We start from the raw sequence: 27837 nt of genomic DNA on the forward strand, positions 1-27837 counted from the left end.
ATGTCCTCTTAGACACTGTTTGCTGTACACTCGGACCCCATGGACTCCCAGACCCCTGGGAGGTCTCACTCCAAGATAGATGGCACAACAGGTGTTTTGGGGCACCCTACCCTTATGGGCTACGTATGGCTCCAACCACCCCTTTACCACACCTCAAGCCTCACAGATGGTACCAACGTCGTTTGGTCTGGGCCTTGTTGCAATTTGGCCCCCTTGGCCTGACTGGCCCTCACTGGCGCTTGGTGCGCCCCCAATGCTGCCGTGGGTCCCCTATAAGGCCTCCTCCTTCCCCTAATAGCCTCACTCAAGCCACCAGTCTTCAGTAAACAAAACACAAGACCCTGGGCTATAACATAAATTCCAGGCGCCCAGCTATAACCTCATTCAAGCCGCATCAGAGGCACTCCATCCCTCACCAGTATCAGAGGCTGTACCTGCAGTCAGGCCTCTCCCCTTTGCTTGCTCTAGGAGAGCTCCTTCCTCCTTGGTTGCTGGCAGGGAATTACCTTCCTAGCCTCAGCCCCGGGGGTTTATATACGAGCCAGTCCCTGCCCCTTCCGGTCAGCTGACCACTGACAGGTGTGGGCCACTAGCTCGTTCTGGCTCCCCTAGTAACCAACAGCCGGGGCTTCCAACTCACTGCTAGGGCTCTTCCTCTAGCAGTTTCAGCTTTTTAGAGGAGCAGGGCACCCTAGTGTCCTGTGATACACCTCACTGAATTGAAGGAACAAAGCAAAGTATCAAAGTCATTTAGTCTATTAAAAATACACCTACATATGCACAGACATAAAACCTAAAATTACAATCATAGCTTTAAAGTGTATAAAACAGAAAAAAGGTACAGAAGGAAATCACTCCACAGACATGAGTGGTGCTGGTGGGAGGGGAACTTGAAGCAATATCAATCATTTCTTGTGCTGCTAAATGGGAAAGCTTTCTCATGGCTTCACTCTGTGGAGTCAGCTTTTCTGAAGGAACGATTTATGTTCAGAAAGAATGACAGAACGCTGGCTTTTGTGGAGGTGGAAAGCTAAATATGAGTGTAATACAAAGGAGGCAACTTTCACTTTATTACTCATTTCCTCATGAGCATCCCTCACCCAGGTTCATGTTGGTATCGCTTTGCAGTTAACAGCTTGATCATGTTAGAGCTGGGTAAGATTTTTGTTTGGCATAATCTCTTTGCTGAAAAAATGCAGTCTTGAGGCAACCAAGCAAGTTTGTGAATATGGGTTGAATTTGGTGACTCATTTGGACTATACATAAATGTAGAGGAAATAGGAAAGGTAGTCCTTTTTTTTTTTACTTTTTAAAATTAAATATCTATTTGTTCCAATGATTTTTCAACTGTCAATCATTAAAAAACAAAAACAAAGCAAAATAAGATTAAATATTTTTGGTTGAATGAAACATGACCCAAAATGACTTTTGGTTTGGACTGTGAGGTGAAAAATCCATTATTCACTGGGCTTTATGTGTTATTTTTGTCACCACTAGGGTGCATATCACAACTTGCATTGCTTTATAATACCAATAGCCATGGAAGAAAATAACAGCTTGGGGGCCTTGTCCTGCTCTAGTTTAATTCTCATGGGAAATATTTGCCTCACTGCTGACAGCAAAGTCAGGCCTTAAAGCTGCAGTTGTCTTTGTTGTGAGCTGGGTTTTCAGGGAAGTCTTTGTTTCTCATTCAGAATTCTAACCATCTTGTTTAAGTCAATGGAAACTTTCTAGGGCCAAAGATTAAATTTATTCCCTTGGAGACTATCTCCTCAAAACAAAGGAAGGGGTGTGTGTTGTTTTCATTCAGATGACTTGGTGATCCTAGGTTCTAGTGACCCTGAGGTCTGCATCAGATAAGGATCAAATTAAGTACTGGTTTCACCCAGGGTACTGGAAGTGCAGCCACTTGGAAGATGCTGCAGCACTTGATGAAAAGGAACAGAGCAGGAAATACATGTGTGTGCATGTATATGGGCACATATGTATGGCTATAGGTATACGTATGTATATGGCTGTATGTGTGTATGTATATATGTGTCTATGTGTGTATATGCATGTATGCATGTAGATGCATACACACACGTTCCATGTTGCAGAGTTTTTGGTTGTAATGGTGTTGGTCTAAGGACATAGGCAGGCGAGGTTTGTTGAGTAGATATATCTTCTATTGGACTGAATAGACCAGTACTACTCAGTTGGTCTAATAAAAGATGTCACATCTACTCAAAGAACGTGGGTGTACACGTGCACGCAGACGCAGACGCAGACATGCCACCCTGAGCCCGTGGCCCCCGCTCCGCGCGGGAAGCCCGCCGGCGAATGCGGAGCGCGGCGCAGCTCAGCGCACCTTGCCTCCGCCCGAACACTCCGCGCTGCGGCGCGCCGATTGGCTGCGGCTCGCTCGCCCCGCCCCGCGTGAGGGGCCGGCGCTGCCCGGGACGGGTCTGGGGCGCGGATCTGCAGCCCGAGCCACCATGTCGGACAAGATGTCCAGCTTCCTCTACATCGGCGACATCGTATCCCTCTACGCCGAAGGTTCAGTCAACGGCTTCATCAGCACGCTGGGGTAAGCGGGCCCCTGCCCCGCCGAGCGCAGGAAGCGGGCACAGGGCAGCGCGCCCGACAGCGGCTCCGTGCAGCCGGGGCCGGGGAGGAAGTGAGTCAAAAGAAAAAAAAAAGAAAAAAGTTTTTTCTGAAGGACCCGGGCAAGTGGCGCGCTTCTCGGGGGTCCGGGGGAAGCTGCTGCTTCTCCTAATTCTTTTATTTTTTTTTCGCTTTCCTGTGCGCTCGCCCGAAGCCTTCCTTTTTCACACAACCTCGGGGCCCTTCAGATGCGGCTGCCATAGAGAAGCAGCTTGGCTACCCTGTGCTCCCCAGATCCTCCCTGACTCCCCTTGTTTCGGGGCTTTCCGAGTCCCTGAGCACACTGGCATTTATAGGGGTGTTGGTTGTAGCCGGGTTGGTCTAAGGATGTAGGTGCACAAGTTTTTTGGGTAAAACTTTTATTAGACCAACTAGATAGGCCTGACATGTAGGGCCTGCGGGATTGCCGGAGCGGACAGGCTGTGAAAGCAGATGCCAGGTCTGCCTTGGCTGCAGCACAGGCCCCTTCACTACCATCCACCCCAAGGCACAAGTGCCAAGCAAAATGCCTTCACCTGCCATGCTCTGGCATGTGTGCTGGGGGTTGCTGATCCCTGCCCTAGAGTCACCTGTGCTAGAGAACCACAGTGAAGTTTCTCAGCTGACTCAGAAATATGGGAGCAGGGCTAGAAAGAGGAAAGGCCAGATGTTTTAGATGTATGTCGGTTTTTGAGAACTTGCTTAAAGTTGAGTATCTGTTCAGAAACAGAAAAGACCATTTCTTGTGACTGATATGATGCTTAAGAACATTTGTAGATTTCTGTTAAAAAGAAGCACCATTTCTGCTCCCTTAATTAAGCTCCCACTGACGTTTGCCTCAAGTTTCATAGAAGTTAGGGCCTGGAAGGGACCTCAGAGATCATCTGGTCCAGCCCCTGAGGTACACTAGGCCTTGATCCTGCAAACAGCAGTGTAGGTGCTTAACATGAGATGTGCATATATGTCTGTTGACCACAGCAGAATGATCCGTGTGCTCCAAGTTGATCCTATGTATTAGTTGCAGTATTTAAAGAACCCAAATTGTTAGGGCCTCATGTGGAATAGTACTCAGAGCTTGCAGCTTCTGTTAACCCAAGCTGAAGTATTGACACAAGACTATAAAACTGTACTTCAGAGTTGTACTGTTCTCTGGAGAATGCACTATTGGCTTCTTTTAGATGAACTGAAAAAAAAAATCCAAATCAAAATATGGACATTTTGCAAATACCTAGGCCACAGAGGAATTTAGTTCTTAAAAAACCAAAATATTAAAAAAAATGGAATAAAAGGAATATGCCTGTTATTTTTAACTACAGCTGCAGAATTTGACAGCTATTCTTTTTTATGTTTTGGGGTTTTTTTGCCATTCTTGCAAAAGACTTGGAGGGGCAAATATTTGAAAGTATTGCTTATCTGTGTAATCAACTTGTTTAACATGCTTCAACTTCACATGTCTAATTTTATCTTTGTTTAGTGATTTGGTAGTGGTTTTGGTTTGCTTAAAGTCTTTTCTATTTTTAACATCAATCAGATATGTTAATTTCATGGACATGTTTTTCTCTGAATTACACCTCTTCAGAAAGTCATACTTAACTAATCTTTCTTTCTGGAGCTTTTATTGGCGTGAGATGAGTTTCAAATAAGTTTAAAAAAATCATCACAGAAACACATGATGAATGACAATAATAACGTGGCAATAAAATCAGCTTTTTAGTATAATTATGATGATTGAGTGGCCTCAATTGGAAGATTCAAAACAGTTCTAGTGATTTTGTGTCATTTAAAATAAGCATGTATCCTTACTGATTTTTATCAATGAAAGCATCTCCTAGATCAGGGGTGTCTAACCTTTTCGAATGTGGGCTGGATCACGAACTTTTTATCACCCAGTGGGCTGGCAAGCCATATTCAAAGGCCTCACAGGAAGCAGTATCACATCACCCCCCACAAAACGAAAGTACAGTGTTTACTTTTGTTTCTTGTCACAGCACCTCGGGCCTCAGAAAACAGCTTGGAGGGCCGCATGGTGGCCCGCGGGCCGTATGTTGGACAAGCCTGTCCTAGATGGTATAAATTATAAGTATGTAATTGATGTACATGGGGATGGTGGGGGGGGGAAGTGTTTCTAAACCCAGTAGAGTGCCAGTCAGTGTAGTCTGCCTTTTAAAAATGTTAATTAAATGCAAGAAAGTATATTCATAACAGTGGCTAAATGTGTAAGCTGCCAAAGAAATTCACTGCTAAGTGAATCTTATTCGCTGTTAATTAACAAATTTATGGTTAGGTACTGTATTGCAGAGTGCACAACTCATGTAGGGTTGTTTATATCCAAGACCTCTGTGACAGAGAGCTATAGGTCAAAATAAAGATAGAGTGAAAGCTTTAACAATAAAGCTCCAGGCTTTTGTGTCATTTTAGTTCTTTAATACTATTGGAAGTCAGTTGGTTTCCAAGGTCTTTCATACTTTTTATCTTCTTATTACCTCCTATTCTTTCTATTTATCCCTTTCATCAATTTGTAAACATCTTTCCATGATTTTATTCCTCTGTTTCTAAATATTCCTTTTTCTTTTCTACCTCTTTGGTATTTGGTTTGCACCCCCTTTTGCTTTGGTGACTCCTGCCATTTTAAATCCCATTTCAAAACCTCTGTTTTCTGCACCTTCAAATAATTGTATATGTTTTCCTGCTCTTATAAGCCCTTTCTTCTTTCTTAGGGCCACTAGTTTTTTAAACTGATTGTTTTTATTGGGCTTTTTGTCTTGTTGCTTTGTTCTGTTTTCCTCCTTCAGCACTATAAATACACTGAAATTGAGGCAGAGTAATTTTCTTCATCTCTGTGAGAAACAACAGCATAGCAGCATTATTTAAAAGTAAAAATATTTCTGCAATGACTTCATTTAGCCAAAGGTGCTCACATGGACTCCGTTATGATAGCATTTGAACTCCTTTCATGTATTTATTCCCACAATATTCCCCTGTGTTAGGACACAACTATTTTATAGATGGGTAGCAAAGACTAAGGAACTTGCCCAAGGTCATGTCATCAATCTGTGGTGGAGAAGGTAGTTTAAAGAAGGCTCAGGAGTCCCAGGTTGACAAACTAACCATTGTTTAGAGATGGATTGCTCCTCTGCCTCATTCTCTTCCCCCACTCCATAAGATGATGATCTCTTCACTTGGATGTGGCTGTCGATTTGCTCATGTCTGCGGCTCCTTCCCCTTTGTTCTGGGAGAAGGGATCTATGTTTGGAAGAAGAGGAAGGCAGGGGGACAAGTCGGGGCCACTGCCTCTGGTAACAGTCGAGGAAATCACCTTTCTTCAAGATGCGGCTCCAAAATCAGGGCAGAGATGGCCTTGAAGCAAGTGTGAATTGGCCTGATTTCTGTGGCCCTGGTGGTTGATTCCTGTGGTTGCTCCCCGTGGTTGCTGTGGATGATGTTGGCCAGAAAAAGGACGCTACAACACCACATAATATGGTCTGTACCAGTGGTTGCAATCACCCCTGTTGGACTGGTTGTAGAACAGGGGTAGGCAACGTTTTTTGGCTGGAGTGCCGAAAAACCACAGTGCCTACCTTGGAAGGTGCTGGCATGCCAGAAAAACAAAATAAGGGCAGGGGAGGGGGTACATGGCAGGATGCCCTGATTGTGCCCTTTGCCCCCCCCCCCCCCCCCCCCCACGACGCCCCCCCCCCCCCCCAGCAGGGCTGGCAGCATCCTAGGTGCCTGCTGGGAACAACCCAGGCTCCTGGCTGGCAGCAGCTACCCAGAGCTGGGGCCAGCTGCGGCTGGGAGGCTGCAAACGGCTATGCCAGGCTCCAGAGCCCTGGCATCAGCTCCGTACCAGCGTGTGCATGTGTGCCTTGGAGTGGGCGGCAGGGTGGGGGGGCCTGAGGCAGCGCAGCCCGTTTCTCCCTTGCTCCTGGCACAGAGCTGGTGACTGGGTTCTGGAGCCTGGCGCAGCTGTTTGTAGCCAGGCCAGGCTCTGGGCAGCTGCAGCAGGCATGCTGCAAACAGCTGCACTGGCCTCCACAGCTCCGGGATCAGCTCCATGCTGGCAGCAACTGCACGGGCCCCGCTGGTGCCTGCTGTTTGCTGCAGCTGCCCAGAGCCTAGGTTGGCCACAAAGAGCTGCCCTGGGCTCTGGAGCCCTGCCATCACCTCTGTGCTGGGAGCAGGGGAGAGACGGTGGTTGTGCTGCCTCAGGCCCCTCCCCCACCACCCGCTCTGAGGCGTGCCTGCATGTGCCAGTACAGAGCTGATGCTGGGGCTCTGGAGCCCGGTGCAGCTGTTTGGAGCCTCCCGGCTGCAGCCGGCCCCGGCTCTGGGTAACTGCTGCCAGCCGGGAGCCCATGCTGGTCCCAGCAGGCAGCTGGGACGCTGCAAGCCCTGCTGGGAGCAGCTTGGGCTCCGTCGCTGGCAGCAGCTACCCAGAGTCAGGGCTGGCCATGGCATGCTGAGCAAAATGGCCTCGCGTGTCATGCTTGGCACGCGTGCCAGGTGTTGCTGATATGCAGAGGGAGCGAGACCAGCACTGAAATTTCTGGTAGGACCATGCTGTGGAAGGTAGACTGGTCTTGAGCTTCTTCCTTGTTGTATTCGCAGGCCTTCTTTCTGTGTTTTAGGGTAAAACAGACCCCTTATATTGAGGTATTTCTAGGTTAGGGACAGAAACCAGGATAAGTGATCGGAAACTGGTTCAAATCTGTGACACAACAGAAGTTCAGCACACACAAACTGCTTTCACAGTGGCCAAAACTGGTTGAAGATAAACCTGGGTGGATGTGTAGTATCAGACTTAACTGACTTAGGTTAGATCAGTTTATAGATCTTTTGTCCCAGATCCCCTCCAGATTCAAGTTAACTCACAGTCCCACAGCACCCCAGGATGCTTTACACCTTCACCACAAATTCCACCCCCCCACCCCCTTTGTAGGGTGGGTGAACTAACTTTGGCCCAAGCTGTCTGCTCCAGCCAAGCAGGGAGTGCTCTCGTGCCCCACCAGCATCTGACCTGAGTCACTGCAGGCATGTTGCTGCATTTCTGGAATCAGAAGTGAACTTGCTTATTGGTTCAATCTATGTAGCTTAGACTAACCTGCAAAGATTGAATCAATTTTGCCTCAGGCTTTTTGACTGTGTATACTTAGCCTTAATGTGTGCAGGGATGAAGAGGAGCTGGCAGTGGAATTACTGCTGTCTTTGCTGAATGGTTTAGGCCTTCCTCTTGTACCTTCCTGACCACATAGATCAGGGTAGCCCAGTATTTTCAAAGGCAACGAGGGAGATAAATTACCCTGTTACTTGTTAAATCAATATAATATTTAGTCCATCAAGTAGCTTAACAAGAACTTTAAAGCTAACTCAAGTATACTGATTTTGAAGCAGAGAGGGAGTTCGATTTATTTTAAGCTGTCAACAGCTAATTGTTTCTAAAACAAAGCGAGAATTGGGTAGTTCTGTAAATAAAATATAAAAGTTCACAGCACCTCTCTAGGCAGGGGAGGTCTGTCACATAAACAGACATCACTCCTTAAATAGTTGACAGAACTTATTATGTCTGCCTGAGGGATGGAGTTTGTTAGCAGATGCTTAGTTTCATAATTTTTGTTTGCTTCCTGAGGCATTGATTTTGCACGCCCATTTCCCCCAAAAAACTTTATGTAAAAATATGTGTATAAAAGACATGTATATCAAGGATGAATTATTTAATGCCAGGTGTAGGCGAGTATTGGTCAACTCGAGATCTGAAAGAGTCCCTTTATGGAATATTTTAGTGGTTAGAATATTTCATAAAATACTCTATAATATATTAGGGGTGCACTGATAGAGATTTTTGGGGCTGATCCCAATAACCAATTTTTAAGGAGGCATATTGTCCGATACTGATCCGATTTCTGACATGCAGCCCGGCAGCTTGAAGAGTAGTGTCTGGCTGGTAAATCTGTTGTGGTGAAAGAGGAGGGGGAAGGAAAGAGGGGTGTGTGTGCGTGTGTGTGTGTGTGTGTGAGAAGCAGATTGAGGCCCTTGTGGTATGGGAGGGAGTGGGGCTGGGGCTGGGGCAGGCACTGCCCAGCCAAGGCAAGGCGGAGTGGGGTGTGGGACGGAGCTGCGGCTTGCCTGGAGGGGGAGGGAAGTTGGCGGGGGGGCTTGCTGATCTGATATTGGTACTGATGTATTGGTGCACCTTTAGAATATATCCATAGAATATTCCACTTGCACAGGGTATGGGAGATAGCACTCCCTCTGCAGCTGAAGGGGATTCAAACCCACCTTTCCTACCTCTGAGGAAAGAGCCGTAATGCCAGGCTATAGGGTAGGCTGGACTACCCCATAGGTGGTAGGTGATTATATTCTCCATCCCTCCTTTTGAAGCTGTTCCACTTTTTAAGCCAATGAATCTTGAATTATTTGCTGTAAGAGGGAGTGGAAGAGTAAACATGATGTGGTAGCTTAGGCATTAAGGTACTCAGCTGAGGGAAATATCCCCATTCTTTATCTTAAACAGCCATTAGATACAATACAGAAACTGTCTTGGGGGTGGGCATCAGAATTTAGGTCTCTTCCATTACAGGTCTGAATCCTTTCAGGCTGAGGCGGGAATTGAATCTTGACAGGGTCTAGGCCAGCAGTTCCCAAACTGTGAGTTGCAACCCCAGATGGGGTCGCAGAAACAGTGGATGGGGTTGTGAGAAATAAAATCACTTTAATCCAGGGTCGGGCAAAATATGGCCGGCCAGGCCTTTTCATTCGGCTTGCGAGTTCCCACCAACTAATTGTATTTGGTCCAGCCCATGTGCCTCACTCCCACCCTGGTGCGTGGAAGGGCCCAGCCCAGCCAGCATGCAGTTTCCGGGCAGGGCTGCTGCTGCCGCCACTACTGCAGCTGTTGGGGGACTGGCTTGGCTTCCCTGGCATCCTGCTCACTCCAGGCACCAGGTAGGAAAGTGGCAGGGAGAGGGGGAGCTGCAGCTGGGTGGGAGCACACAGTGTGGGGCTGGGCTGCGCAGCAGCAGAGTCCGCACCCAGGGAGGCAGCGGGAACGTGGAGTTTGGGTGGGCAGGATGTGAATGTGAGGGAGGGTGTGGAAACCCTCCTCTCACACTCCCCAGGGTGCACAGCCTATGCAGCCGGCAGCAGCAGTCAGCGGGAACTTGGGGCGCTTGTGGCCTGAACAGGCGCTGCTGCCCAGTGGCACACGGCTCCAGCTAGCGCTGCATGTTGTGGCAAGGAGCACAGCCAGGCTAGCCCACCTCTGTCATCTGGGGCTCTGCAGGGTGCACGTGCAGCTCCGTGCCCCTGAGGGAAGCCCTGCACGACTGAGCCAGGTGCCTTCTCTGCCCCTGGGACTCCCAGGACCTGCCTGGCAGGTGGGTGGGGAAGGCAGCTGGCTCCATGTGGGGCTTCTTCTGGTGGCATGGAGCAGCACATGCACCACGTGAAGACCCACATGATAGAGGTGGGCTGGCTTGGCTGTGCTCCTTGCCACCATATGCAGCACTGGCTGGAGCTGCGCACCACCGGGCAACAGTGCCTGTGAGGGCCCCGAGTACCTGCTGCTGCTGCCACTGGTGGCGGGGGCTGCATGCCATGGGGGGAAGTGTGTGGGGGTGTTCCTACATTCTCCCATCCTCCCTCATACCTCACAAACCCCACACACCCAGACCCTGCCCCTCTACCCCCCGACATGTATACCCCCAGCATAACTTATTGCCCCCCTACCCACAGTCACATCCCTTTACAAAAGTACTTTACAAACATAGATTTTCATATTTATATACTGTATTATATGTTCTGTAATACAAGAACTTTAATATATACTGAATGTTGGTGTTATGCTGTTTTAATGCTGTTTTGTTTTCGTTGGTTTGTGGGGTCCTGTGAATTTTCAAGTGTCAAAATGTTGTTGTATTGGAAAATAGTTTGGGAATCACTGGTCTAGGCCATTATATAATGAGTAGTGGAGGCGGAGCCAGCAGCTACTTTATGCCTCCCCCTGCAAGCAAGTCTTAAAAGAAGAGTGGACTCTGCTCAGTATTTTGAAAGAACAGGGTGTATGGCTGCGGGTAGATGTACCTCCCCGGGACCCTGAGATAAGGTACCCGGAGGGCAGGATTTAGGACTCACCTTAGTCTTCCTTTTTTCCTATTGTCTGACTCAGGGCAGTGGCACATTGAGATTTTTAAGGCAGTTTCCTTCTTGTCACACTGGCAGTGTTGGATCCCATTCTGAGTTACCTCTCCTTATTCACTATATAGGGAGCTGTACATGCCTAACACAGGGTTCTGATCTGAGAGCCAGGCCCATGAATGATAGGTGTTGTGATGTCAGAGTTTTAGGTGTTGAAGGCATTTGCTAGACGTGTTCGTCAGGTTCCCACGAGCACAATCACAGTTAGACCAGATGTTTCCACCATTGTCCATTATGAGCAGGGTTTGAATTACACTTTGACTCTTGTGGGGGTCTGTAAAAAATAAATAAATTGGGCTGCCCATCACGATGCCATAATAAAATTGAAGACCCTGCCAAATTTGAAAATCATAATCTTATAGGGGGGCTCTCTTTTTTTGGGGAGGGAGGGACTCGGCCCCCATGAGCTCCCACGTAATTCAAACCTTGGTTATAATTATTTTGTTACCAAAAAAATGAAAAGGGACCACTTTGTGGTATATAAACCCAGAAGGTTGCCTTTTGGTTTAGTACAGCCAAAGTTGCCATTCCATGGGAAATCCTAACCTTTCAAAAGATTTTTGATTCGGGCCCACCAAGATGCTTTGTCTCATTACCGTAGTTTTATTTACATTCGTTTTGTTTTAATTATATGTTAACTGTAACACGTAAGTCCATTACAACTAGTACTCAGAAGTAACATTTAAATCATTGTCGTAGTCAAAACTAAATATTTCAATTTTTCACGTTTAAAATATGTATAATTTACCTGCGCCGACAGAAAAAATCAGTTTTGATGAAATTGCTAATTTGCATGAAAAATATTTAATTAACATTTTAGATTAAAGATTTAGATTAATCCCACCTTTCTTATTTATAATTTTTTTCACAGTATTTTCGACTGGGTTCTGCCTAGAGGTTGTGGCCTGACTGCTAGACAGAGAGCAGACATATAATAGGAAATTGTCCTTGTTACTGGACCAGACAGAGAAGACTTAGGAGAAAAAAATATCTGTATGACTATCCTCATGCTATAGATAGGGAGCAGAGGCCCAGAAAAATTAAATAAGGTGCCTCAGGCAGAGCTGGACGATGTAGTCGGGTCTCTTAAATCTCAGTCCAGTGCCTTAACCATGAGACCCACATTTTAAGGGTAACAGAATAAAGCATATTATGGAAATGTGTTGTGAATGAAGAATTGCTTTTCACTGGTCTTTTGGTGCAATGGGAAAAAGTATGTTTGTGTGCATGGTGGGGTCATTGTGGTTTGTCAGTTTTGTGGGAAAACTGATGTCAGCTGCCAGCCCCAGCAGGTGGAATGTATGGCTGATGCATCCAGTCATCCCTGTTACACCAACATAATGTTCCTCTGTGCTGCTGCTGACAGACACTTCATACAACACCATTTTGGAACACATAGTTAAGAGTTGTCTTTCAGGACGGGCACCCTTAGAGATAGTGGGAGAGAGATTTACTCCTAAAGAGGAGAAAAAATACTGGAACGTTTTAGCAAATACATATACTTTCTTAAGCTGGCTGTTTACATCATCTGGAACAGCTTCTGTTTGCTTTTGAACACAGGAACCACACCATTCTACATCTTTTGAAATGCCTAGGACAGGTTTCACTGAACTCTGTAAAACAGCTTTTTCATTATTTTGCTTGGTTTGTCCATGGGCTTCATGACAGACTACATTGTACTAATTTTCCTCTTTTATGAACTGATGGCATGTAAACACTTAGTGTGAATGAAGAAGCTGAACAAAGGTGATAGTCATGTAGTCAGAAATACAGGTATTCACAGAATTGCCCCCATAACTTACTTTGCAGGACAGTTTTAATAGGGGCAAGTAGCACAGATACAAAATGGAGAAATGAGGCTCAGCTCTGCTGCCTTGGGTCAGAGGACATTTCATTTTCTAGGGTCATTCTCCCATTGTCCTCTTTGCTGTTAAGGGTAGGGGCCCACCGATAAAGATTTTCTTGGCTGATACTGACTCCTCAATCTACATTTTCACTGACTACCTGTCTTGTATGCATACCAGCTCAGCCGCTGGCTTGTTTACTTTTCATTCCATCCAGGAAGAGCACACACCAACTGCTGAAACTTCCTTAGCCTGACAAAGGGCTTTTGAACCCGAAAGCTTGCTTAATAACCATTCTCCAACTATTTGGGTTGGTCTAATAAAAGATATCAGATTCACCCAAGGAACCTTGTCTACCTATGTCCTTAGACCAACATGGCTACAACCTATACCCCTACATACATAAGTCACAGCATATATAGCCTTGAATTATTCAGTCCACAATGAGAGAGATGGAATTCTATTTTAACTTAGTCATCCATAATTAATTCATTTAGATGCCCATTTGAAAGGTGCCATCTTCAGTGAAACTAAGAAAAAGCTTCATGTAAACTGAGCTGAGCAGGTGCTAAGCTACAGAGCTGGATTATCCATTGCAGAGGGTTTTGCTTGAGGCAGGCAGAGCACAGCCTCAGCGTAAAGAAGCAAAGTTTTAAGAATTCAGCAGAAAGCACCTACCATAAGTGGGTGCTATCTGTATATATTCACTGTCCCTGCTTCATGGGACACATCATATGAGGAGAAGCATACAAGTAAATAGGAACTACAGGGAGAGACAAACAGCAGACAGTTAAGATAAATTTCAACTGTTAGCAGCATTCCAGAAATGAGAATTTAGAGAATTTAATGAGGATAAGTAGAGGGGTCTTGCCAACTCTGATAATTCTCAACAGGAGGGTGGAGTTATTAATCATCCTCTGGTTGGTCTAATTACTATATTTCACATCCTTTCAAATGTGCAGAGGAGTAAGTTTATGTAGAACAGGGGGTGGTAACTTTTTGCCAGGAGGGAGAGGAGCGGAAGGGGGGTTGGCATTTTAACAGAGCTTAACTCTGAGCATGGGCTGTTTCCAACTCAGTGGCACTACAGTTCTACTACTGCCTCAGCTGGCTGCTGGGTGAGCAAAGCCCCCCACCACAGAAGTCTTCTGCCAGTGAAACCTGGCAGAACCTTCCTAGCTCCACTGGCTGCATGAAATGGCTCTGGAGGCCAGTTCTGGCTCGCAGGCTGTAGGTTGCTGACCGCTGATATAGAACACTTCTTACTTTCCTATATATACCATATTAAAGGGACCTCTTATGGGTGCCTGTTTTTTTGGGAGTCCAGGGTATTCTGTACTGTGGAAGACTGAGCATTGTGGATCTAATTACAAACCAATTTCTACTTTCCTATTTTGGTCCTTTGGGAGGATTTAAAACCCTTTGTAGAAGATGATCTTTTTCTTATTTATGTTGTTAATATAGGGAAACATATGTTCATATTGGGACCACCATCTCTGCTGACAATAGGGACCGAACCACTGACCTCCTTTGCTTAAAAGAGTGATGTAACAAGTGGGCATCCTGGGGCCAGTCTAGATGTTGGCTCGCCATCTTGTCTAGGGCAAACTGCTCACTTGCCACGCCTTTGATACATCATTATGTTGTTCCCAGGCGGGAGGCTGTCCATTTAATTGCCCTGATGCCAAGGGTGCATACATGGCTCCGAACCTTCCCTTATACCATGTCCCATGCCTCTCAGCTGGCGTCTATATACATCATTACACCCCAGCCCCTTAGATGGGCCATCGCTCGGCCTCACCTGGTCTATCATACCACCCGCGCTGGGGCCTCCCTTCACACCACTCTGGGCTCTTAGCATCTAACTTTTTCTCAGGCTCCCTGCCCTGCTCTGGCCCCTCTTGGTCATCCATGCCCCCACGCTGGATGTCTCAGTCCCATGCCCCCTGAACACCTGGCTCCTTTGTGAGCCTCAGGCTCCACTTAGTGGACCTAGGCCCTGTGCTTTTTCTCAGGGTGTACTCCCCTAGCCCTTTCCCTCCATGGGGTCACCTGCAAGGCAGTGGGGACTGAGGTTTTCTGGTGCGCCATACTCATCCTTCACTAGGGAGGCACAGGTGTGGCATTTCCTGGAAATTGCCCTGCCACAAGCAGCCCTACCACACCATCCTCCACAGCAAGGTGTAGTTTTAGGTCATGCCTCAGGACCAGGAACCTCCTCCATCCCCAGAGTTCCTGCCCTGTACCTCCAAACTGTTCTGGGAGCAGCCAGCTGGGTGACCTTGCTCCTTTGGCCCCCTGCAGCAACTGCCTGCTCTGCTCTGTCCTGCTCTGGGGCCTAACCTCATACCCAGGCTCTGAGCCCCTCCACCAGTAAGGTGGCCTCCTGCTTACCATGTGACCACCTGACTGGGCCTGCTCCCACCTGTAGGCTGCTTACTGCTTGCTCAAACCCTTACAGGCACAACCTGTGCTCTGGCACACGTGAGTCTACAGTTTCAGCTAAAAAGCAAGGTTTACCCCTGGGCTCCCACAGAAAGGGGGAGGGTGTAACAGGCACTGAGCAGTGGGTTACCATTGCTTTATGAAGTTAGTTATTTCTTGCCTGATATGGAAAGAGCTGTACTGCTACCCAGCATGTTCACTGGTGGCAGATAGTGTAATGACCTTCAGGGACAGTTAGCTGTGAAATAAGCAGGAGTCACTCTGATGAATAAGCAGTCATGGACCAAACAGCAGAAGCACCTCCAGGATGTGGTGAGGACAGCAGATGGCAATGCTTGCCCTCCTGAAAAGGCACATGTATCCTTTGATGGTGCTGTGATATGGCAAGTGCAGGTCGCCACTATAATAGACCTGCCCATCCCCCCTTCTACAAGTCCTCAAAGATGGAGCAGGCAGAAGAAGATGTTAGAATCTCAGCAGCTGCGAAAGTGGTTGAAGGCTGCAGCGGAATAAGATCCCTAGCTGTCTTGGTCTCCTTGCCATTGGATCAAGGTTCCGTTCTGTCAACAGCCTTGTGGAAGCTGATGTGCAGCAGCTTCTCCATGATAAAAGAAGTCATGCACAGGTGTCTTCCATAAAAACAGGCAATCATAGAAGGCAGTCATCCTCAACTGTGAGGGATTGCCGAAGAAGAGTCCATAAAACGTTCGGGTGCACCAGTCCATAAATCAGATTCTATCTAATTACTGGAACTGGCAGTGCCACCAATATTTATAAAACCTATTTTCAATAGTTTATAACATTACAGAATCTTGATCATGTGTGCTAGGGAGTTGGCTATGCCATTTGTGTTCTCAGGCTGAATTTTACATTGCAACTAAAATGGTCCAGCCATCCTGACAATGAGATTAAGGAGAAATATGTTGTTTTGATCAGCTCTGTGCTTTGGAGCAGTCTTGACATTTGCTGGTTCCCTACTGTTAGGGATTTTCCTATCGCTGTCCCTTTGAAAATCTGGTCAAGTTATAAGCATCTGAAAAAGCACATTCTGAGTAGTTACTTGTTTGCATTTGGCAGCTGAATTCCCTCAAAATTCTGTCTATGTTGAGCATGCTTTCTGTCTGTAGAGCACATATGGGATACTTGGGGTTCCCATATGCTGAGTTACTGCACTTGTCCCATCCTCCCAGAGTGCCTTTGTTCCATCCCAGAGTTGCAGGATTTACGCCAGGCTTTCTCTGCACTTGTTGCTCACTGTTGCTGGGTGGGGAGCACTGTGGTGTTAGACATTAGAAAAAAAGTGGCGAGATGATTCTCTTGTGCTCTCATGTTTCCCTTCTGCTGGTGACCAGGTGTAGTGGGAAGGAGGAGGAGGTGGTGAATGCAGTGGAATATAGAGATGTGCATGTGGGGCAGAAGGGGAAGAGGTGGGAGATGGAAGGCAGGGAGGTTGGAGAGGGGGACATGGCAGGAGCCTGGGACCTCTATATGTTCCACAGCTTTCAGGACATTTGCCTTGAAAAACTGGTAATGAGATGTCACATCCTTCCTCTGGTGATGAAGTTCTGTCAGTCTGCTACTGGTGCCATTTAGTGCACTGAATCAAGTGGTAGAGATCTGTGGTGCAGGTGTAATGGTCCAAAGAGCTGTTGGCCCAAGATGGAAGGGGAGGGTAAACATAGTTCCACAAGATGGATTATTTTTTTTTTTTAGTTTAATGTAGGAACTTTAATGAAAGAGGCTAACCTTACATTAACAAAAAGCTAAGATTGCAGTCAAACACTTGAACATTAGGAAATGTGAAAATTAAATTTACCAACGATCCTTAATTTGCCCTGGCTCTACCTTGTGCACATGCATTATGGCTAGGGCGACTGTATGTCCTGTTTTAGCCGAGACAGGCCAGGATCTCAGACTGGTCCCAGCCGGCTGTTTGGAATTCTAATGGGTATCCTAGAAAGGACGAGTGTGGGGTGCAGTCTGGCTGGGAGTCAGAGCCTCATGGAGTGCCTTGCAGGTGGGCAGGCAGGCACCGCTGCTTTCATGGCACGCAGCCCTGCTCTCTCTGACTTGTGAGAGCACGGTGGAGGAGAGGAAGTGTCCCAGATTTCTCAGATGATGTCCCATATTCTGGGATATGGTCAGCCTAATTATGGCACATTCTATGAAATTGCGTACTGTTATTTCCAAAAGATCTTTGCTTCCAGAGGTATGCAGGGTGTATGATACTCTTGGATAGGATTGTGCAGTGAAAGAGGCTACAGCAGTCTATGTATGATGAGCTTTGGAAAGACTGGTTCATATAAACTTCCTTTAGCTTCGTAGCCCAACACCACACTGCTGACTTTTATGTCAAATATATTTTGAAACAGGTAAAAACAAGCTCACATTTGTTTTTAATATTTGGTATTTTGGATTGGATTTACTATAACTTTACTGGCTAGAAAGAACAGGTTTCAGAAGAGGAACAGACCTTTGACCTTCTGACAGATAAAATGAGTATCATGAAAATAAAACCAAAACTAGAGTATTATTTGAATTGTATAGAAACATGATATGTACACAGGCCTAGGGTTCTTATCTTGATTTTTCTTTTAATGGCTTGTTTGACTTTGCAACAGTAGGATTTTGATTCTCTGCGTGACAGTCATCTGACTAGGGTGTCAAGGAGACCTAAGAGCATGCCTTTAAAGGAAAGAAAAATACCTTCTGAAATGTATGGTGAGCCCTAGATTTTCAGAATTGGCCATTTAGAGTTAAAACAGTGCCTGAGGCTTAGTTATGTCCAGGGATTCAGGTTTTCCATTCACCATGGAAAGATGTGGTAAAACTCAGATTTTCTTTTTTAAAGGAGAAAAAACGCAGGAAACAGTGGGTTTCCCCTTGCAGGTTGGCAGAGTTTCAGCCTGCAAGGGACTGGAGGGAGCAGGAGGAGGGCAATTGGCAGGGTGTGCCATGTGCATGTGTTCAGCCCCTTCGTGGTGAAGGGGCTCAACACTAGAATGCTAAAGGTTCAAAGACACAACTTAAGGATAAAAAATCTTGAATTTGCATGAATTTTAAGTCAAGCTGATCTTGAGGGGCCCTGACTCATGATATTTGAGCACTTGGGGCTGGAAGTGTTGCTCTTTTGTATGCCCTTGTTGATTGATGGTATTCTGAAAAGTGCTATGTTCAGATTGCCAGTGTTCTCACACTGCTTCAGACTGAATGACCAACAATTGTACTTTGGCAAAATATTATTTCTAGTAAAAAGGCATTAAAAAGTTTCAGAAAATAAGTAAAAATAAAGGAAATTGAAGAGGAAAACCAACTCGTGTACTGCAAAGTATTGGAATGGAAATCTTGAAGGCACTAAGACAAGATATCTCCATGAATACGGTAGCAATGTGATTAAAAACATAACCAAGACAGCAAAGTCGTCATTCTAATAATAGAATAAGTTTACTAAGCTATAAACTATTAAGCTATAACTAAGCTATAAACCCTTAAAAAGAAGGAATTTCTGATCTTCTTTGTTGCTTAAAAATGATGTAGAGTGAAAAGATTAACTGCTAATGAGAAGTATGTACTTTGATGTCTCGGACAAATTTCAGTTGGTGTTACTGTATTCTGCCAGTTGAGAGTCTACCATTTATTTCAGTGAAATGGAGTATTCTCCACTTCCTGTCTTGAATGGTGTGTGATAGTCCCTAGACTTTACATCAGTTATTCATGTTATTAAGTAAGAGAAGAATAGACCCAGCATACACAGTTTCTTTCAGCTACACCTCAGTATGGACCCGGGGTAAATAAACAGTTCATTGTTCAAAGACCAGGGAATCTGCTACTTATTACAAATTTAACAAGGGACTGAGTCTAGTGCTCTTCAGTTTAACCACAGTACTCAGTAAGCAAAGCTTAAAAGTAAAGCAGGTTTCTCAGGTAATAAATTGCCTACATAATAAAGATTTCTGGTTCTTTCTCCAGTGTGTTGCGATCACAAGTACCGTTAAATTCTGTTCAGAGTTTAATTTCCAAATTTGCCTTGTACATTTGGAGTATCTTTTCTGAAAAAATATTGGCAACTCATTTCCTTTTGTACTTATCTGTCAGAGACGTGGGTTAGTTGTTCTGCTTCTCCTGCTAGATCAACACGCATTACTAATATTTAATTAGGACTTCACCTTGGCTTCAAATGGAAATTGTATTCATTGGGTAGCCACTTAACTTGGGTTAACAGTAAAATCAGTTTATTTGGTCTTACTTGTGGCATCCCAAAACAAAACAAGAACTCCTTTAGTTTCTATATTCAGGTTCTGGCAGATAGAAAGATTTTGTTTGCCTTGGCTGTATTGGTTATTGTTACATTTGTAATTCTTTGTTTGCACGTGTTACTCCTTGGCAGGTTGGTTTGCCCATGAGTCTGGCTCTCAGTTACTTTATTTTTGCATGTGTAATCAATCCCTAGGAAAAGTATTACATGCAAAGTTCTCTGTTATACCTCCATATGTCATTCATCTTTATAGCCAAGAAAACAGTACATTAGACTGGACATTTTCCCACCTTGGGGCTACTATTATAAAGATCAACCAAGAATATTGTGCCCGCCTCTGCTCTACCAGGCGCTCTCTTGCGGCCTTAGCCCGGACTATCAATCGAGCCTGTCCTGGGCTTGCGAGTGGACCCCAAAGACTACCCCGACTGACGTCAGGGGATCCCCTTAACTCGCCTGCCATGACTTTGAATGGTACCTCAGTGGAGGGGTTCCCCTTCGAGGCCTCCAGGGTTGTCAAGCTTCTTGGCGGGCACTCACGGGGCTCCGACCTCCCCTACACCCTGGCCACTCGCCACCTTGGATCGCAGGTCTTCTGGCCCTTTGGCGTCCCTGGCTCCACCCGACTTCTTCCCATGGCCCTCCAGCCACACGTCTCGGTGTCTCCAGGTCATGGCTCGATGTGAAGACTTCGAGGCCCTCGGACCTGGATCCGACTAACCCGTATCCCTAGTGCCCTATCCCAACCACCCTGTGATGTAGCGTGCAATCCCCACCACCGTGACAGCCGAAGCGATGCGGCCAGTGGGCCAGGAGGCCACGAAGAGTGCCCTTAACCTATGGGCCCTACGGTTCCCCTGTGCCTAGGTGCCCCAGCCCCGGTTGCTTGCCCCACTCGGGTATGGAGTCCCTGTTGATTATCCTTGGGATGTAGTGGGGCCCGTCTGCCGCTTGATCCGTCTCTGCTTGGGGTCTTCTGCCGCACCCTGCGGCGATCCCCGTTGGGGTTCCCGTCGGCCACGCCCTTCTTACCTCCTCTCCAGGACTTCCCTGCCGGCTCGCCAGTTGATGCCTTCATCGGCTTGCCCGTCGCTGCCTCCGCCGGTTCTGTAACCGTCCCCTCTGCCAGTGCAGCTGCCAGCTCCTCTGCTGGCTCCTCTGCCGGCTCCGCTTCTGGCTCCTCCGCCGGCTCTGCTGCCGGCTTTGCTGCAGGCTCTGCTGCCGGCTCCTCCTCCAGCTTCGCTGTCGGCTCCGCTGCTGGCTTCGCTGTCGGAGCCTCCCCAGGCTCTGCCCTGGCTTCCCATGCTGCCCGACGCAGCAGTTGCGCCCCTTAGGGTGTGGGCTTTCGCCTCGAGCCTCCGCTCAGCTGCCGCCCTCCTACGCCCTCGGGGCAGCTTTTTATCTCTGCCGGGTGGGGTCTCCAGCTGACGTCACCCGGCCCCAGCTGAATATAAGCGTGGCTGACGAACCGTATGGGTGGTTTTGCTGCACGCGTTTCCTCATGCTTTTCGGACCCTGTAGAAGGTAAGTGGGGCTTTCTTTTCTCTTTGGCTTGGGGTCCTCCTGTAACCCCGGCTCCCCTGGGACAAATATAATTGGACATTAGGCAGTCCTGGGGCTAGCTTGAATAGCTCACGTGTAACACTTTTCAACTAAATATCATTTTAAAAGAGGTTGGTGTGATTTATCTACCTTTTAAAAAGAGGGAGACAAGCCAAGAAATGGGGTATATTGCCAGGCAAGTGATGGAGTCAGAAATTGAATTAAGGTTTTCTGAGTTGCAGATTGGTGCTCCTTTGCAATAGAAGTTTAATTGCAAATGTTTTGCGGGTTTCAGCTAGTTTTTAACTAAATGAAGATAGTTAGTTCAGGCTGGAAGCTGCCACGTGTATGTGTTGGGATGGCTACAAATGTAAAGTGAAGCTTTTTAGTATCAATAAAAATGTATTAACAGCAAGTTTATGTAATTGCCATCATTGTTACAGTGGGCTGCTGGGTAAAACCTCATTGAAGCTGGTAAGCATAACTGTTGCCCTTCGTTTAGAATAAAAGTAAGAAATAACCCAGCTCCTTTATGGAATTTGGGGTATTTGGATTATGAAGGGACTCTATGATTCAAAATTGAAAAGGTTCATACCTTTGCTAAGGAAAATGTTAAAGAATAGTATCTGACAAAATAAAAAAGCTTTATGATATTAAATCATAGGGGAAACCTGCGCAACTCATACCAGGACCAGAAGTGCTCATGATGACTTAAGGCATGTAGCCACGTTTAGTGCCAGCTTCTGATTTCAGTTTCAGAAACAATGAGGTACAGTGATCCAGGTCCTTGTTTAGAAAAAGCAAACTGAAGGTAAAGGAAATTTTGGAAACAGTTTCTACTTGATCATCCATGCATAAATTAGTAGTTAGATGGGGCTGGGAGGCTTTGCTACAATTTAGAATTGGGCTCTGAAAGTCTTTAATGTAATATGGAAGCAATGTCATTTTTCCCAGTCCTAAGAACTTTTTGCTTTTGTGTCTAGCATCACATAATTCTAATCTGTTTTCTGCTGGAGCCAGATGTTCTTCATTTAAGAGATGTTTTTATATCGCTTTTCTGATATGGTAGTAATGGGAATGATTGCATCAGTGGAGAATGTGCGATGTATAATGGAGCATCATCTCCTGTTGGCAGCTATGTGCAGAGAAGCTCAGTATCTCAGTGCTTCTGTGTAGATATTGGAGAGAAGAGTAAATAGTATGGGCATCTGAGGTTCTGCTGCAAAGCATCATTGGAACATTGGTAGTGATGGGTCATATTTCTTGCCATGTCTTGTAGGTATGTTAGTAGTAACTTGTATTCTCCTGTGTCAAAGGCTGTGAAGAGGTCGAGCAGTATTAGCATAGAGATCTCAACTGCGTCCATGGCTCTGAGGAGATCATTGTTTAATGCTTCTAGAGCAGCCTGTGCACTTTGACCTGATTATGAGGCCCTGATTCAAGGTGCTGGCCATCATTATTTATTTTTGGAAGCTGGTGAGTGCTATTTTCTCATCCATTTGCCCAAGAACGTTGGTTATAGGATGGTGGTTGGAGAATTTTTGAGGGTTGGGTGAACTTTTGGATAAACTCTGAATGTGCTATTAACTATTTCTGTTAGTAATGAGAAAAGTTGTTTTTCAGTGGCTTTTGGTAGTCAGAAAAGGCTTGAAATAGTTTCATAAGTTGATCTAATCAGCAGAGTACGTTGACAGATCTTTGAAAGAGTTGATGTGTGCCTCAGTGATTGTAAAGAGATTGTAGGAAGGTAATTTTTACTCCCTTATTCAGTGATTGAATCCTGAAAGTGTTGTGCAGAGTATGGTGAAGTAGGTTTGGAGGTACCATTGAACTGTGTCTCAGTGATGTAGGCACAGTCAGGTACTTGAGATAGTGGCTAGTTTGTTGAAAGCAGTTCTCAGAGTTTGTAAGAGGATAGTACTGAGTTGGCTTTACACCTGGTTATAAGGACATATATTTCTTTCAGTGCTTATACCTGTTTGATGGAGGAGTGACATCTGGGAGCCAGCTACATTTTTCTGATTTCAGTGAGTTGATCTGCATTGGCTCTGCTTAAAGCAGTGATTCAGGGTGCCATGAGATACTTTTAAGGTGCTCTGCAATACTAAGTGTGCAAACACCTACACACAATTAACAGTACAAACCCAGAGATTTTAAATAGGAATTTAAAGTAGCGAAAGCATTCTGACCTGTTGTGGTCTTTGAGTTCTTGGCAAGAGAAGAATTTGCTCTATTTGTTTTCTGTAGTCAAGAAAGGATGCCAGCCAAGATGTGCACTTCCCTTGGTACCTGTGAAAGAGATTGATAACTCCCCTTTTCAGTCACCTTCTTAAAGATGGAGGCTTGAGACCAACTGCTAACAGAAATATGCTTTACAGACCTTGGGATATTTGTGCATGACTAGCACTCTGCCCTCTGACAAGAAGGCACTGATGACAGTAGCTGTCCAATTGCACTCTGTCAATGAATAAGGTTATTCAAGACAATATCCTGCTTTCTTTGGGCGGAGAAGAGATTGTGTAACCATTACACAAAGGTCTACTGCAGAGATAGCTGACTTGCTTTTGATTATGCAATAACATCTGGAAAGGTGATAAAAATTGAAGCTGATTTTGGGTGGGGTGGCAGGAGCTGCACTAAAAAGTTGGTACATCAGAGGATTTTTTTCTCTCTTGCTCTCTCTTTTGGTACACATGAATGCGTAGGGAATTATAATCAGAGTCATGAGTAGATTTTTAATCTTGGTGCACCAGATAGTTGGTTTGCTTCTTGTAATGTTGTGTAGCAGTCCAAAGAAGGGTGTGGAACAGTACAGAAAGATTAAAATGACCTTGCTCTGCTGAATGTCATTACACAATATTCAGCTGACTTCCCCAAGACTGTCTTTAATGAGGCTTGTGTACACTAAATTAGTTTGTTTAACCAGGTTAATGCTTTGGTTTGCAATTTTGGCCTGACTTCCTTTGTAGCCAGTGTCCAGTAGCACTGTAGTCTTGTTGTTGTTGTTAGATGTGGCTATGAGAACAAAGTAGTGCGTATTTAACCCTCAGAAGCTAGAGGTGGAATATAATTGTCTTTAGGATTATGCCTGGATATAAAGCAGCTGAATGAAGTAGGAAAAAATTGAATTAATTATTTCTCAGAATTATCACAGAAATGTGTCCCTTTTATTTTTCATTGAAAATTTTTGAATTTGTTGACCAAGAAGACTTAAGTTCTTGCTCCAGGAGTAGTCTCCCTTCTTTCCCCCCTGCCCAAAGTTGGGGTCCTGTGCGGTCCATGATTGGGGTCATGTAGAACAAAGAATAAGAACTACTAACATACCTCGTGTTTTAACTCTTCTCTTGCCTCCCTCTTTTTTTTTTTTTACTAGACCCTAGTCTAGTAGCTCATTGCAAGCCATTGATTCCTTTCCTCCTCCTTTCCCTCCCTTTGTTCTGAGTACTGCTCTTCCCCCCTGTCAGCAGATGAAAAACCTCCCGCTTCTCCTCTTCTGCAACACAGTGCTTTGGGCTGTCTGCCACAACTTCATTCTTGGCAGAAAGCCTCTCCTTGATGGCTTCAAACCTGAGGGAGGGTGTGGGGGCACCAGTTAGGAATGGAGGTTGTTCACAGCAAAAAGGCAGGCTAAAAAAGCAAGGTGGTTCCTTCCAGGGGCAGGTTAGACTCTGCATGGAGCATAAAAACAAATGAGCACTGTCTCTCTTCCTAGAGAACATCCTCCTGCAGCACCTCCTACTGGCCTGAGCTGAACTGTTGGATTGGCCAGTGTTTTAGGAGGTAGTGATGGTGAACAGAGAAGAGGAAATTAGTTTTTCCATGTATACAGTGAAAGGAAACGTTGTAATAAACTGCGTGAAACAAAAAAACTTTCCCAGTGCATTACCTTGTAACACTTTTTTCATCCTGTTTCTCTGTTCCAAGTCCTTGCTAGAAGACTTGTGCAGATTACTAATTCCTAAGGAAACCTTGAGATTTATCGAGTTTGGCTTAATGACAGCTTGCTTGTTTTGCTGCCAAGTGTATGTGGCTCAGGGCTTGGATAGAGAGATGAGGAACTGATGCTTGGGTGCTGAGCATTGTTTTGCTGAGTGGCATAGGCTACTGAAGTGGTTAAATAATGTGAAGCCAAGGGAAGTTCTCACTTCCTCAGCCCATGAGAAGGAGGAGCTGTGTGAAAGCCTTGCACATCTACTGCTGGGGAGAGGAAAGAAGGATGTGCGCTTTCTGCTTTTTCTGTCTAACTTGGGACCTGGTGGAGTCTACAACTGATGCTATATTCGCTATCGTGAGTGAAGGAATAAGAAAATGACCGATAGTGCAGGGGACAGGAGAGGAAAATGACCTAAAATGTTTGCAGTACCTCCAACTCCTGTTGCTCAAAAATTATGAGATTAATCCCACACTGACAATTTACATGACTTTAAAAAAAAAAAAAAAAAAAAGAGATTTTAAAAATGATGTAATTTGAGTGTGGGGCTTGTTTGTTTGTTTTGCTTTTGGTTTTAGAGCAGTTAGGATACCTTAAGGTGCTTTTCTACACAACTGTGAAAGCTAGATTTAAAAAAACCCCAAAACTGAGATTCTTTCTTATTCCCTTGACTACAAGAGCTAAAACAGTCTTCAGTTATGTAAATGGACTTTGGATAAGGCAATCTTTCAGCTTCAAAACCTGTTTCCCTTTAACATTTTAAAAATAGCAATTGATAGAAGATGGAAGAGATGGAATATTTGCAACTATAGTTTGGAACGTACCATATTTACTTGATTCTAAGATGAGGTTCCCTCCATTTAATATGTGGGGGGAAGCGCCTCATCTTAGAATCACATATGAGGGTGGTGGGGGTGGGCAAGCAGCTGCTCTGGCTTGGGCTCTAACCCTGCCTGGGGTTGGGGCCATAGGTGCAGCTGATACCTGGCCCTCCTACCTCCCCACTCCCTTGACACTCCCCCATCCCCATGCCGTCCACACTTCTGCTGTTCTACCTGTCCCTCTCCCTTCCACCCCCTTTTACCGTTGCTCTGTGCTAACAGGCTTCATTCAAACTGCAGCCTGGGGCACTGACTGAACTGGAGCTATGCTCCATGCCCCAGGGTAGAACAGGAACGGAGAGGGAGGTAAACATAAGTTCATAGATGTAGGGTCGGAGGGGACCTGAGCAGGTCATCAAGTCCGACCCCCTGCCCTTGGCAGGAATGAATGCTGGGCTCATATGACCCCTGGTAATTTCAAGCTCATATGACCCCAGTTTAGGTGGTTATCAAGCCTCCTTTTAAAGACCCCTAAAGTAGGGGGCCCCTTGGAAGCTGGTTCTAGATCCTGGCCGCCCTGACTGTAAAGTAGTGCCTCCTGATGTCTAGCCTGCGCCTACTCTCAATCAACTTGTGGCCATTATTCCTTGTTACTCTCGGAGGTGTTCAGGGGAACAGGGTCTCACCCATTCCCCTCTGGTCCCCCTTGGTAAGTTTAGATGGCCACTAGATCCCCTCTCAGCCTTCTCTTGTGAAGGCTGAATAGGTTCAGGTCCTGTAGCCTCCCCTCATAGAGCCTGCCCTGCTGCCCCCCGATCATGCGAGTGATCCTCCTCTGAACCCTCTCCATGCTGCCCATATCCCTCCTGAAGTGCAGCGCCCAGAATTGGACGCAGTACTCCAACTATGGCCTGACTAGTGCCGCATAGGGGGGCGGATCACCTCTTTGGACCTGCTCGTGATGCATTTGTGGATGTGTGACAAGGTGCGGTTAGCCTTGCTGACCGCATCCTCTCATTGGCGGCCCATGTTCATTTTAGAATCGATAATGACTCCAAGATCCCTTTCTGCCACTGTGCTTTCAAGAAGGGAGTTTCCCATCCTATAGGTATGTGTCCCAGCTGCCTGCAGAGGGAGGGTTTGGGATTGAGAGAGTGGTTGGAAGTAAAAAAGGTAAGAAAGGTTTATTGATCTAACAAACACGCAACTACGTGAAGCATAACAATACAACAATGACAGACAGTAAAATTCTGAGTCGGCAACTTATCGGCAATCGCCTTTGATGCCTAGTATACGACAGGTCTCTCAAGATCCAGCAAAGTCAGGCGTCTCCAATCTGCGCTGTCCAAGGGGGTACCAGGAAGGACCCTGGTATTCAGTTTTTGGGCTCCTTAAAATCCACTGGTCCACAGAATCCAGGTCAACAGCTCCTCCTTTTAGTGATAGCTTTTTCTACTACGCCGTGTGTCTCTTCTGTTGATTTCTGGATGTGCTAGCAAATTATACCTTTTGAACTATGCTGTCGGCTTACAGCCAATTACAATTTTCATGCTGCAAACTTTCCTTATATGATTAACCAATAGCAGTACAAGCCTTTGTGTTTTCCTTATATGATTAATTTTAGCTGTGCCATCGCTAACAAAGTTAGCCTTAACTAGGTTTTAAACTTTAATTAAACTCTAAGCTATGTCATACATTTTATAATGCATCAACAAATTACAGGAAATGCCTGGTTTGAACATCACAGAACCTAGCAAGCACTTTGCCACAAACAGTTTCCTCTAAACTTTTAACTAAACTTCTTAGCTGTAAGCAACAGAAACCTGGTTCAACCGTCACAGGATGCTTTAGCAAGCATTTCTTTCAAGCAGACACAACTCTTCGCTGACAAGAGACACAACCAGGTCACTACCACAGGTATGCTGCTGGTTCTTTCTGCCCAAGAGCAGTACCCTGCACTTGTCAGTACTGAATCCCATCCTATTCACATTCGCCCACCCCTGTAAGCTGTCTAGGTCCAGTTGTATCCTGTTCCTCCCTTCTAGCGTGCCCACCTTGCCCCAAATCTTGGTGTTGTCAGCAAATTTGAACAGGGTGCTTTTCACCCCCTTGTCCTAGTTGCTAATAAAGAAATTGAACAGTACAGGCCCAAGGACCGAGCCCTGGGAAACCCCACTGCCC

The 27837-nt window shown here is 45.8% G+C and overlaps 1 protein-coding gene across 1 annotated transcript in view; it reads left to right on the plus strand.

Moving 5' to 3' along the window:
• Positions 1–2422: 2422 nt before the first annotated feature.
• The window catches only part of LOC102379727 (inositol 1,4,5-trisphosphate receptor type 2), a gene marked incomplete at its 3' end in the record, with an annotated part of 187819 nt that continues 162404 nt past the window's right edge, over positions 2423–27837 (plus strand). The window contains exon 1 of the mRNA XM_006035576.3: positions 2423–2569. Coding sequence (XP_006035638.3) covers positions 2478–2569 — 92 coding nt within the window. The remainder of the gene's footprint in view (positions 2570–27837) is intronic.

This window comes from Alligator sinensis, unplaced genomic scaffold, assembly GCF_000455745.1.
Source record: "Alligator sinensis unplaced genomic scaffold, ASM45574v1 scaffold696_2, whole genome shotgun sequence".
Classification (NCBI taxonomy): domain Eukaryota; kingdom Metazoa; phylum Chordata; order Crocodylia; family Alligatoridae; genus Alligator; species Alligator sinensis.